The 14365-nt window shown below is 42.5% G+C and overlaps 1 protein-coding gene across 1 annotated transcript; it reads right to left on the bottom strand.

Annotated features, from left to right (window-relative positions):
- Positions 1 to 385: 385 nt before the first annotated feature.
- On the bottom strand, positions 386 to 14115 carry LOC311059515 (WD repeat domain phosphoinositide-interacting protein 1-like). Its single transcript, XM_084077527.1, has 12 exons — positions 13714 to 14115; positions 11695 to 11777; positions 10721 to 10890; positions 9731 to 9827; positions 9516 to 9613; positions 8096 to 8188; positions 7888 to 7958; positions 7196 to 7303; positions 6441 to 6605; positions 5340 to 5447; positions 4111 to 4250; positions 386 to 3622 (listed from the first exon to the last, which is right to left on the bottom strand). The coding sequence occupies exons 1-12, from the start codon at positions 13788 to 13790 to the stop codon at positions 3501 to 3503; spliced, it is 1332 nt and encodes a 443-aa protein (XP_083933653.1). The 5' UTR covers positions 13791 to 14115; the 3' UTR covers positions 386 to 3500.
- Between the last annotated feature and the right edge of the window lie 250 nt (positions 14116 to 14365).

Below are 14365 nucleotides of genomic sequence, written 5' to 3'. Positions count from 1 at the left end.
CCTTCCTACAGAATACATACATAGACTAATCATTCACATCTGTTGCTTTATGACTTTTCTTTCTTTTTTTTTATATCTCTTAAATAGGCAACCTGATGGTCGAATGTGTAGGGTGGGCTCTAATGGCTGACAGCGAATCCCTGGTTCGATTCCCGAGCTGGCCGGACCATTTGCTGCATGATTTTACTCCCCTGCTTCCTCCCACCTTTCCTGTCTCTCTCTATATATACTGACCAATCAAAATTGAAACAGAATTGCCCCAAAATAATCTTTAAAAAAAAAGAATAAGACGTTGCGGAATCACATCCGATTCCGGACTTATTTGAAATAACCTTGAAATCTGTTCTTTACCTTTGGCAAATGTGTACATACAACTACACAACACAATGAGAGTGGCAGGTTTACTGGCAAGTCAGCTTTAATGTGTTTCTCAAAAGCATCTGAAAACCATCAGATATTAAAGTAGCTCTCTGCAGAACACGGTACATCCTCACAGCACCGCCTTTTGGCAAAATCAGTCACAATGGTATTAATATGTTACTGTTTACAATAGTACTATATATAAATGTATTATATTCACATTATACACACAAAAAGAATTCTGAGCGTACTGTTGGTCTATGCACTGATGTGTAATACTTCATCATATTCCAAAAGAATATTAATTATGTCAAGTTTTTAAGTAAAAACATCTACCGTATGTTTTAAATGTTAACATATTCAACATTGTGTAGTAAATAAAAAATATCTTAATGATATCACTGACATTTAAAGGACTACTTCACCCATTTTCAACCTAACTTAATATAATTGGTCCTCACTAATGCTCATAATTATATGTATATATTTTTAATAATAGTCAAATTGTTTCGACTCGGTCTGTGTCTCAGAGGGCTGTGGCAGTTCAGAAAGCCGCCCACCAGTGACATCATTGGCAAGCAGGTTTGGTCATTTCAAACAAGATTTCAAGATTTTTTATTAACACAAGACTATGGCTATGGCTTCTATTATAGAATGCTAACTTTCCAGGAATAGAGAGCCTGCATCAGCTTGGATTCCCCATCGATGATGTCACTGGTAGGCAGGTTTCTTAACTGTCCACAGCCCTCCTCTGAGACACAGACTGAGAAGACAAAAAATATATAGTATGAGAATTAGTGAGGACCAATTATACGAAGATAGGTTGAAAATGGGTGAAGTGGTCCTTTAAGGACCTGTAACTTTCTTGTACACAGCTCCGTATCAAGTAATTCACGTCGGTCATTGATTGCGGCTTCCTAGAAAACATTTAGAGTGAACTCCCTACAGATGTCTGCTCATAAAAACTAACATGAGGATTCACTGGGTGACACTCCATGAGGGTCACATGATGCGGTCACTGCAGTCAGTATCACAGTGGCTTCTGCAAGTCATGACAAAGATTTACACTGAGGGAATCAAGATCAAAGCAGTTTGCATATCGTCCACTGTCGGGCGGGAAACCCTGTTTGTCCAAAACCGTTACTTTTCAGGAACTGGATCCAATGTAGTTATTATTTAGTCTTAATCTCTTTTTAATAGTTTTCATTGGTTAAATATTTATAAAACAGTCACTTCGAAGGCTCGGCACGCTCAACTAGATATGAACTGTCTGAACTCTGCTGGGTGCAGGTTCCAAGCAATAATAAACATCTCCGCATTTTTCCTGTGAAATATTTATAAAACCCACATTCAGACTTCACTTAACCACTTTCAACCTGGTATCCCTATTTTGGGCATGTCATTATAGGCGAAAATCTCTTAACCTTTTCAAAATGATCTACAAGCTCTGACGTGTTGTGAGCTTGTAGATAGGCTATTTTCGCTTTTGTGTGACACTTTCATGTGGCAAAGTATAAAATAGGGCATTCATTTATGAAAAATGTGAAATGTAGAGATACCATTTCCTTTCTGCTCTGCAGTGACGATATAGAGTTCTTAGTGTCTCACCCAAGATGTGTCGCTTGTCCTACATGGTCATATTTCTCTCCCTTTGCTCTCCATCTGCCGTTAATGCCCATTTATAAGCTAATTCATGAACTAATTCCCTGTTTGCATGCCCGCCCTTTGCAAAACAGTGCTGTATATTAGATTATCCAAACAACTAGCTGTGTTTCATTTCTATTTTTGAAGTACCTTCACAAATGACTTGACATGCTCTATAAAAGTAGAAATGTCCCTGAATTGCTACCAGTATAACTATATTAGCTGTTGTGTCTGCAGCCCTCACAATGACCCGTCATGAGACAAAGGGCTGCCGGCCAGACGTATCCATATTCTGGGGAAAAACTTCGCAGAAAATAGCAGATCGACAAGCTCACAACCGACCGTCGCATTTTCAGCTAGATATTTAATGTAGAGGGAAAACGGAAAAGTCACTAGTATAGAGCCCTGAGGGACTCCATTCAACAACTTATGGGGTTTAAGTGGTTAAAGCGCAACTCGTATTGCATAATCAGTCACTCTAAGCATTCTGGGGAAAAATCTGTACTGAAGCGATCGTGATATGCTTGTTCTTAAGTGTCGTTGTAAGTGGTAAGTTGAGGACTATGCATTTACTAAAGACATATCTGTCTTCTACTCAAGACAGACACAGTTTTCTACAAAAATGCTTAATACTGTCATCTATGACACTGATTCTCAACCACCAAAGGTTCTAATGGACCGCTACGGGTCTGAGGGTTACATTAACACTGACAATTTTACAGTGTAGACTGGGGTCCCAGAGATAAAACACTGTATCAAATGTGGGGTCCGTGGCCTAATGCAGTGAATGTGATTCGCAAAGGTTTATATTTCAAGGACCCCCCACTCCCCAGTTTGATAGGCATCAGGCCACAGACACCCATTTGATACAGTTTCCTAGCTCTGGGACCACTATCGACACAGTAAAATCCTCCGTGTTAATTTAAACAGACCCATAAGTATCCATTTGTACTCTCTGAGTTACATTTGGACCCCTGGTGGTCCCCGGGCTCCACGTTGAGAACCAGTGATCTATGGCATGTCTAGTGTTTCTTATCCCCCCTGACAGTTCTATTGGACAACAGGTGTCACCATCAAGATGATGGTTCTCAAATGGCAGACGCACAGAATGTAGGAATATCTTCAGTCCCCCATTGAATGTGTATTTATTTACTCTCACTTTCTGCTCACGTCTGGGGCACGACTGTAAGAGTTGGGGTCTGGGGACAGTGGACTTTTCACTCCCCTTCCCAGTGTTTTCATTTTTTCAGAATTCAGACCTGAGAGGGACGCGAAAACAGTGGGAAACGCCAGAGAGCAGGTTCTGGCAGGACTTGACCCTTGGCCAGCAGGGGTACATGTGGTTCAAGAGGGAGGTTAATGTTTTTATCCAACGCACGCCGCCTCCGGGCACATTTCGAATATTCTCGTCCCTCGTCTTGGCTGGAAACAGACATGTCTGATTGGTTTGCTGGAAGGAGGTCGGGTGTGAGGAGGAGGAGGAAGAGGTGGTGGGGTCAGTTACTCTGGTTGCTGACTGGAGGGAACTCGTTCTCGTCATCGAGACACACAGGTCCCTCTGCGAATTCGTGCTCTGGAATGACCTCTCCCTTCTGAGCTCCCCCATCTTCAGAGTAGCCTGGGTAGAGGGAGACAAGGGGTTAGGGACAGATGTCAAGCAATTATAAAACCCCAGCGTCCCTATTCTGGGGCCGAACATTCGTTGAAAATAGCCGATCTACAAGCTCACTATGCGTCATGTTACGAGTTTGTAGATCGGCTATTTTCAGCAGAGATTTGATGTAGAGGGGGAAAAGGAGCGGACCAAGTATAGAGCATAAGTATATATGGTTTAAGTGGTTAACGAGAACAGTTGAAGACAATATATCTGCGACCAAAAACATACAATAGCTTGAAATTACTATATTTATGCTACCAAATACAGCTACAAAGGGCTAGCTAAGTAACTAGCACATAATCAAGAGTGGTATATTTATCACTCACTCATACAGGTACTGTTTATAACAGTGAAATGTTACAAACCATGATTCAGGTGGAAGTTCTCACTGAAGTGTCAGAACCTAAGCTTAGCTAAAGTTCGGTCTATTGAAGCATTGTGATAGTTACCCATAAGGGTGGTTGACGAGGGTGGGGTGGAAGGGAGTGCCACGGTGGCAGCGTATGACTGGTTGGCTGGCTGGGGCGGGACTTCCTGTGACTCTGCATCTTCCTCTTGTTCCCCTGGCTCCTCATCTGTCTCAAACAGCCTTAAAGAAGAAGAAAACATTTTAGGCATTCACTAAAATGTCCACTGGTGGTTCCAATGCAACCACATCGGATATATGTGTCACAATTATGAAATAATCGCGTAATCGCAATTATTTGAGATAATCGCAATACATTTTTGATTGTGTAATCGTGACAGCCCTAATCGGAATTAACCCGGGCAAACAAAAAGACCTCAGGACCACACCAGTCGATTTCACAAATTAGTTCACCGTCAACCAGGATCCCACCTGAACATAAACCAGTACTGCATAAACATGTGTTAACATGTATGCAAGTTGATGACCCATGACCCAAACTAGTGAAAATAGCAGATCTACAAGCTCACAAGGCGTCACATCGCGTTTAATTTAAATAATTAAAAATAAAATGTAGGAAATTAACAAAAATACTTAACCACATGGACCCTAGCGTCCATGACCCTAACGACTCATTTATATACTCTGCAGCAGTTAAGGTCTTTTCAGACGGGAAGCGGCCGACACGCCTATATAATTAATTTTCAATGAGAGGCGGGCGATTATTTGGGACGCGCAGAGAAGTTGAGGGGCGGTGAGGCGAGCAGGCGCAGCCCGTGAAATTCTCGTACTCGTTTGTGCACTCGCACGATGAGAGCTGGATTGTGGTGAGCTTTTGTTTTCCCGCAACCGCGCAGGAGGAAAAACAACAACGATCGAGGTGCGATCGCCGCTGATCCGAGCGGTAATGCCCGCGTCCACCGCTTCCCGTCTGTAAAGAACGTAACATGGAATGGCTCACCTGCAAGCCTTACTAAGTCGATTAGCTGCATTGTTAACTTCAAGTCCTCCATAAAGAGCTGGCTGAGTAACAGCTGAACCTAACAATCAATTAATTGAGTTGTAAGTAAGCCATTTACAACAACATTGTACTACGTAGTATAAATCAGGCTTCAGTGTGTTAGGATTCGGTGGACACTTTGACAGGGCACAAGCCTATAACAAGAATTGTGACCTTTTTGTTAATGGAGAGTCACTCTATATGAGCCATGTAATCACCAAGTTATATACACACACACACACACACACACACACACACACACACACACAGACCTGTGGTTTTGGACAAGGACACACTCTCCCCCGTCCTGAGGATCCACATTATAGATGTAGAGATGGCCATCTGAGGACGCTACAAGCAACCGAGGCAACTTCTGAATCCTGACAAATAACACACACAACTATCATGTTATCAAACAAACACACATATGCACATGTTATATTGTCCCCTCATTCCACGAATTATATTGTCCTTAGTACAGTATGTAACTTGAGGGTGTGCCATGTTGCCCTTGTCTCTTGAGGTACCCAATGACGCAAGATGATGCTTTTATCGTAGTTGTATCACAGTTTAATTAGCAGATTGTCACACTTGATACTTGAATTCACCTTTTGGCAGCACCAGTCCGTGCATTAGCAAGGTGCGTAGGTACCTAGGTGAGGGTACCTGACTGACGTCAGTGAGGTGCCTAATTGAATGAGATCGGAAACAGCTGCTCAGGTCGATTAGCTGACTGTCAATGGGAGAGGAAGACACTTACAGCGGGAATGCTTGACAACAAGCAGTGTCTGCTGCTTCCCTTTTCTATGCGTAATGTATGTGGAACATATGTGGAACCTATTCTACAAGTAAATGATGATGATGATGATGATAAACAATTTTCCAAAAAAGCAAGGTTTGTAGTTGAAACTTCCACCCAGGCTGGTCGAAACTTTATCCGTGGCATTGCAGAGGCCTACAGGTACCTATGTACAAATGCACCACACCTAACTCGCTGATGTGCTGACCATTTAAACTAACTATGTATACTGCAGAAAAAAGAGAGAGTTTAGTCACCCTGATGAAGGCATTGTTGCCACAACGCGTAGGTGCATTTTTTATTCTTGCTATACATTAGCCAGACTATTAAAGGCTTTTTAACTTTTCCACAAGAGTGCCTTGGTCTCGTCCTTTTTTTGCATTAACTGTGTGTACTGCTGAAGCTTCTTAGCTAAAGAGATTTAGGGGGGGAGTTTTAACTATGCAGTTTATTGATAATTCATCGCAGGGCTTTCGGACGCGACAGAAGTCTTTAATGTTTCCAGTGAAGTGAAGGTAAATTCCCACACATGTGTAACGATCTGTCTTGTCTGTGTCTCCCTGTTATGTCTTACGTGGCCAGGGCAGTGACATTCTTCAGGCCAAACATGTTGAGTCGTACGGTGGCGAAGGCTCGGTCCTGGTTCATCATGTCAGACACCTGGGCCGGCAGGTAGGTGCTGGCTGCCGAGAACATTTTCCCCATGTAGGCCGACCATGTAGGGGACTCTACCTCTCGACTTGGGGAGGAGTTGATGGTGGAGGGGTTGGAAACAAAGCATGGGTCATAGTTAAATGTGAGTCTACACTATGGATAATTTGTAAAAAATAATTTAAAAAAAGAAGAAAAAAAGTTTATATACCACGGCACTGAAAAATAATAGACCACCTAGGGAGATACGCCATAATGATTGGCCGTGGGGTACATTAATTCTCTAACACTGGTAACGAAAAGAGACAGATCAGACAGCTAAAAGATTTCAATGTGCAGAACATACAATATAGGACTTCCAAATTCATAGAAGTGGTCCAATTCATAACTGACACCTGGTGACAGAAATACGTTACTGTAGCTACATTGAATGAATGAATGACTTATTTTTTTCTAAGGTAACAGTTCGCTGTGGTATAATGGGGTTAATATGGTATACTTACACCCCCTTTAACCAGCCTGGAGCCTTATTCATCCTCTGACTCATAGACAAAAACTGTTGATGGTTCTTTGTGTAAAATGTACCCTGATTATTCATAGCTTTGGATCAATAGTCCAATAGTCTAAAAATATTTGTTTCCCACTCCACTCTAGTGTGTACAGTATGAGTGTGTTTACCTTGGGCTGTGCTGCTCCAGTTTGAAAATGTGGACTGTCTCAGTGTTGCTGGAGGCACACAGGAACTGGCCATCTGCACTGAAGGACAGTGAGCTGATGCTAACATATCTGACACACGCACACGCACGCGCACACGCACACGCACACGCACACAGACAGACAGACAGACAGAGACAGACAGACAGACAGACAGACAGACGACAAGTAAGATAATTTACTACACATTATTGTGTAGCAAAGATTATATCATTGTACAGGTCATAATTGGTTAGCTTGTTTCTAACTCTGTTACTAAAATGTTAATTTAGTTCTAAAGACCTATTCACATGGGACAAATATTACCTGGGAACTCTGGTAATTTGTAATAATTGTGGAGGTCATCTGTACAGTAAGAATTCCAGGCCAAATTACACACCGTATTTCAGCAAACAGGTCATCTGATAATAATGGTCCCATGCGAATTACCATCTCAGTAATTTGGGAATTTTTTTTTTTTGTATTCTCCGTTTTTGTATTGCTATTTTAATGTCTTAATTACATGAGGTCACCAGGTAATTCTAGTCCTGTGTGAATAGGGCTGGCTTTAGAGTGTAAAAAAGCACTCAGGCCCGCCGGGGTGCGTTTCTTCACTCTCCGCGTTGAAGCATTAAAGGATTTGACTTTGTAGATAGAAGTGTATGCGTGGTACTTACCTTTTCATCCCCCGTCGGAACTCAAACAGCCTCTGGCCCTCAGGGACGGTGAAGACTCTGATTACAGTACCCTGGATGGAGGAAAATAGAGGAAAACAGACAGCGAGAATGACTGGACTGACAAAAGGGACGAGGGAAAAAGTCACGGTAGAGAAAAACAAAAGAGAGATATGGATGGATGGATGGATGGATGAGGAGAAGCTCTGACCTTCTCTGAGGCACTGGCCACTTTGTTTCCTGAGGCGTTGAAGGTGAGAGCAGCCAGAGGGCTGTCATGGGCTGGGATCATGGTCACTGTACTCTGAGAGACAAAAGCAGTGTTTTCTAATCATCATTTCATTTCTGGTATGAAAAGAAAAGAAAAGAAGAACAAAAACAAAAAATTGAATATTATTTTGAAGTTTTTATCTTGATGTTTTACTGGGTAAACACAGCTGAAAGTATTAAGGGCCATATTTTGGGGCAGGTGGGTTGTGTGAGGCATGTAGCAGATGGGTGAATTGACTATTTCTAGAGGCAAAGTGGCATGTTTTCCCCGCCTGCGTTTGTTTGGTGTTTTGGTGGTTGGTGTTTTGGATTGGATGGATGGAGAGTCCAGCTGATTGTCCGTGGACTTTTGCCTTTCATAGTCAGTGTATTGGAGGCACACTGAGAGCGTACCAACCCCATTTTATAAACAACATTTCAGGTCACACTGGACAGGTCACACTCACAGGTACACATGGATTAAAGCAAAATAAAATCCCATGACTGAAAGGTTTTGTTAGGTCAAGCCTCAACCTGCGATTTGTTTAACAGTGTTAAAGGAGCACCCCCCCCCCCCCCCCACACACACACACACACACACACACACACACACACACTAGTGCTTTTCCTTAACTATTAGCACAAATATGTAAAATGTGTACACACGGACACATATCCTGTACACTTGTACAGTGTAAGACGTATTCATTGTATTTGTTATTTCCTCCCAATATAATTTTACATCATCTGCTCTTGGCGGTCTGCAACACACCCACACATACGTAAATAATATACTCAGCCTAATTCAAATGGTAAATGGACTGCATTTATATGGCACCTTTCTTGTCTGTCTGACCTTCAAAGCGCTTTCCAAGCGCTATTTCACATTCATGCATTTACACCCACATTCACACACCGACGGTGGAGGAAACCATTCAACACGCATCCAGGAGGACCTGAGGATGGAACCGAGAACCTAGTTCCACTCTACAACTACTCAACTCTAACTCTGGTCCAGAAAATGCCAAAAGTCCATCAGCACACCAGTGAAGTTGTTGAACGCACTTCATGCTCATTAACCAGTTTCCCCAAAATAGGCCCTAGTTGTGGGTGTGTGTCATTCAGTAGTTACTGTGTTTCTTCAGAAAAAAAGAAAAAAAGAATTAAATCCCCCTCAAAATCTATTATTTACTTTATTAAAATGTTTCACTATAATCGATTAAATCGATTATTTCCCTATTACCTTCAGCTGTGTCAAAATGGCTGCTGTAAAAAGGAACCAGTAGGAGAGAAGTAAATCTTGTGTGCCGATGAAGGCTACAGAGCATTTTGTGTGGAACTGCATTAAAAAACTAAAATAATCCCACTAATGGTGGCCTCACCAGGTTGTTGGCATCATAGATAATGATCTCTCCAATGGTGGCACTGCCAGGATAGGCCAGGTATGAGTTTCCATGGTTCACAGACAGGGCACACAGACCTAGCGGACGTTGACAGGATCAAGTTATATGACTCGTATTTCATACGGGTGTGCATGTATGCAGTATTTATGCTTGGTTCTTTGTCGTGTATGTGTATGTTTTTGAGTGTATTGCACCTGAAGGGTTGGTGGGTGTGTTGAGTAGTGTTTTGAGCAGTTTCATGTCTTTGATGTTATGGATGTAGACAGACTCCTCCAGACACACCACCAGCCTCTGTCGGTGAGAGACAGAGGAAGATTAATGACAATGACAGGGACATTAATGATGAGGGGGATCAGCTTAGACAAAATCAGGAACTAGAAGTTTCAACTGTGTAGTCACTATTTATATTCAATTTCATACATAGCATATAAGTGTCAAGAGTTTAATGTGTGACAGATTAAACACATCAGAAGGATGGACATGGGCCGTGTATGTGGCAAGCATCGAACTAGCAACCTTCTGCTAATGGGATGCTCTTGTCTCTCTCGCTTTCTGGCTTATTTTGCTTGTGGCTTGTAGATCAGCTACTACGCTACGTCACCAACACCCCCCCTTCCCCCTATATCATTGGTTCTCAAAGTGGGGTCCGGGGACCCCACTTTGCTAGACATGGGCCGTGTATGTGGCAAGCATCGAACTAGCAACCTTCTGCTAATGGGATGCTCTTGTCTCTCTCGCTTTCTGGCTTATTTTGCTTGTGGCTTGTAGATCAGCTACTACGCTACGTCACCAACACCCCCCCTTCCCCCTATATCATTGGTTCTCAAAGTGGGGTCCGGGGACCCCCAGGGGTCCGTGGGGGCGTTCCGGTGGGTCCCCAACAAAATGTGTTAATATAGCATCGTAATAATTTGAACCACTTTAACCTTTTATACTTTGGTTATTCAAAAATAGCAGATCTATAGCGCAGCACCGAGTGCTAAAAATCTGAAGGTTTTTGCAAACCTTTGAATATATATTCTGTTAAAGCGAACATTTGCAACTCAAATCTTTGCTTCTGGGGGTCCCTGGAACAAAATATTTTGAGATGGGGGTCCATGGCCAATTACATATCATTTTGGGGGTCCTTGACATGAAAAAGTTTGAGAACCACTGCCCTATATGACCTATGACCTCTCCATTACCTGTCTGTTGAGCCTGACAGCCAAGATGTTGCTAGAGTAGCTGTAGTTGCAGATCTCTGTGCCCTTCTTGAAGTGATAGACGTTCATTCTGCGTGGCACAGACAGGCTGACCACCACCACCAGACTGCTGGAAAACAAGCGCTCCACGATGAACACGTCTGGACACTCGGCTGGGAGAGGAAATGGGAAGGTAAGGGAGAGGAAGGAGATTAGGGTGCGTGTACGTTACAGTGACCAGACATCCCGTTTTGGCATCTTATTAAGATTCTGGTCCTTTAAATTATTAGACAATCAAATTATACCGTTGCCTATACGCCAAATATGCATAAAATCGTATAAATAAAATGTTTAAATAAATGTTTATCCTCAGATACAAGTATAGCTCTATAACCTGAAAGCAAGATTACAACTACTGTAGATAAGGAAGTGAGCTTTCTCACATTTGCCTGTTGCTTCGATTTGTGACAACAGCATTATGGTCGTTATTGTAGGCCATTAGCTAACTGAGCTTTGTTTGCATGTGAGATTAAAATCCCAGCTCTCGGATAAGGAACACGTTTAAGTTCCAGCTTCCTCAAACAGACTCCAGTCTATCTCTTTGTTACAACAACAAGGACTAGAAAACGTAGCTCCCCTAGATGTTTACTTTGACTGCAAGGGAGTTGACAAAGTAAACAAGTCTGAGCTCCTTGAGACTTCACTCTGTCATCACAGGCAGAACACTGTACTGTACTGTGTATAACTAGAGCCCGACCAATGCCAGATTTTTGGCGTCTGATGTGATCCCATGTGATCCTATGCTTCGATCCTATGTTTTGACCGATATTTTATACACACCCGTGCATACTACCGATGCACAGGTTCGGTGTTGCATAGGTAACTTTATATAGTTACAGTAGTGTAATGCATACTTACGAATAAGCTATTTTAAGACGATGTATAGAATGCAAGATGCTGTTTCCAAGAACTCTTACCTCCCTCGTGGATGCAGTCCAGTTTGTCCACCGAGGTGACAGAGAAGAGCCTATAACCAGTCTTGGTTCCTATCGACAGTGATCTGAGAGACACACAAAGAGAGAAACTTAACTAACAATCAAAGCATCAAAGTTTGAAAGACGGCACTGTGCGAATACTCCCATAATAACATTACAGTCAGATAAGTGACAATGTAATTTCTCATTCTGATTTATTCCCAAAACTGTATGGCAGATGTGATGATGAAATGCAATCTCCATTTTCATTGTCCAGTGGCCTGCACAATGCAGTGTTACATGAATCTATACTGCATATTTGTGCTACCATGCCTTTGCCTATTATATATTGGTAATATTATGTTCACACATAATGAATCTTTACCATCGTATCAACTTAAGGCATGCACAATAAACTAAACCTAGACAAAAGATAAATCACTGTTTTCATTGGTGAAACAAACTGAACCCAAAAAGTCAAAGGTTGTTGGCTCATAAGGGCAGCTTGCTACTGTAACTCAATACTTATGTTTACAAGTGTTTTGTGTTCAACACATTCACTCAATTATATGCCCTCTCACTCATTCACTCGCGCAGGCGCAAAATGCGCGCACGCTCACTCACACACACACACACACACACACACACACACACACACACACACACACACTCACACTCACACTCACACTCACACTCACACTCACACTCACACTCACACTCACACTCACACTCACACACACACACACACACACACACACACACACACACACACACAGCTACACTGACCAGGATGTGAAATAAAAGGAATCAATGCCACGCTTCAGTGGTCTGACTGCCACTATAAATAGCCATCATCCAGCGTGGCTGTGCACCGGGTGGTCAGTATGATACAAGCTGAGGTGAATTAGGTCAGATGACTTCTCTACCGCTCAACTGATAACTGTACCATCTTTGGTGATAAGGGGCAGCAGTGTTACGCCTATCTATGGCTATACAACAGAGGTACTGCAGACCTGAGAGGCGGCTGAGTTGGCAAACAAACAGGTGGCATCTAAAGAGTCAGAGCCATAATGCACAGATAATATCCCAGTGATTCTACCTATACTAGATGTGTGAGGATAATTAAAACGGTTAAGGGTCATAAATGTTTATCTGAGGTATTTTTTAATACTTTATTAACAAGCTTATTAACGGTACAGGTAGTACAGTCAAAGGTTATGCTCAAAGGATTGTCTGAAGATGAAAGGAAAGAATTATAAGTGATAGGAACTGTGGACTGTTACTGGCATTGTCACAAACCTGATGAGTGCCCCAGCCAGGACAGGTGTTTAGGTAAAGGGGAAACACCTCTAACTGACATACACTGAATCAGTTATTCTGCCTTTAGTCTATCCCCTGGTGGGTGTCAGTGGCCATTGCTTATAAGTAGTGTATACACATATTTAACTCAATGATTTATTGACTGTAGTTGGATTATTGACATGGACAAAAAAGGATACAACTTTTTAAATAATCTTGAACTTTAGATAGGACCAGCTCTCTGCTGTCTCCCTTATTATTGGTGGATGCTTTTGATCTTGAACTGTGGTATGGCCACATGGGCTATTACAAGGAAACACAACAACAAAGGAAAGGTGTGAACAGTCTGAATACAAGAGAGCGATGAAAGAACAATACAACTCTAGTTAGTTGTTAGTTTGTTACCGTATAATATGGTCTATTATAAATAATACTTCAGTCTGAACATGGCCTCGGTCACTTTTAACGCTTAACCATAACAATTTGTGAAAATAAGACATTTGAATTATTCAACACACTAATTTGCGAAAGACATGTCTACTTCCCTTTCAGCTGATATAAGCCTATAATCTTCGCATAGATAAACTTATTAATACGCACACATACTCCCTGCTTCTAACATCAACCATTGTTCAGTACGACTACACAGTGCCAGTACCATGTTATGCAACAGTCAAGTGCCACATGGAGAGAAGAGGTGCTCGGTAAGGACAGGTCGCTTACGTGGTGTCCTGGTTGAACGAGGCACAGATCACACCGTGGTGTCCCGCGGAGCCGTCGGCTGTCTCCTGTGACTCCATCCCCGCCACTGATCACCCTCCACCGGGCGGGCGGTCGGAGGCCTCGGGATCAGATCGATCAGATCGCTCCTCTCCTCCCCGTCAGCAAGCGCCACGCGCACACAATCCAGGGAGCGGATTGTGTGTTTTTTTTTTAGCACGGGCTGTCTGAGGTCTGAGCGGACGTATACATATGCAACCACTCGATTCCAAAACTTAAAAGAGAATCAAAAGGAAACACAGGCTTCCCTGATGCATTGTTTCACCTCAGAGTGACGACAGTGTTATTATTGTGTTATTAACTTCAGTAGCTCAGACAGCAAAACAAAAACAGCTGATGGGTCGATGCGTCACTCTAACACACGTTTCTATTGGCTGTCATAGGCAGGCCAGACTCCCTCGCCGCCTCTTCTAATTGGCCAAGCCATTGAAAGTCAGTAATTGATTGATCGTTTTGTCCATCCATCAACTTAAGTGCCGCCTATTTAGAGAGACCGGTCTTGTGATTGGCCAATTGTAGCTACTTTCAGTCTGGTCACTAACCTCGCGTTACAAGGCTTTCCTAGTACCTGTGGAAAGCATGGTATATATTTACT

The sequence above is a fragment of the Gymnoscopelus microlampas genome (genome assembly GCF_963454915.1).
Source record: "Gymnoscopelus microlampas genome assembly, chromosome: 14".
NCBI lineage: Eukaryota > Metazoa > Chordata > Actinopteri > Myctophiformes > Myctophidae > Gymnoscopelus > Gymnoscopelus microlampas.
Note: the sequence above shows the minus strand (reverse complement) of the source record. Positions and strands in the feature narration are given on the sequence as shown.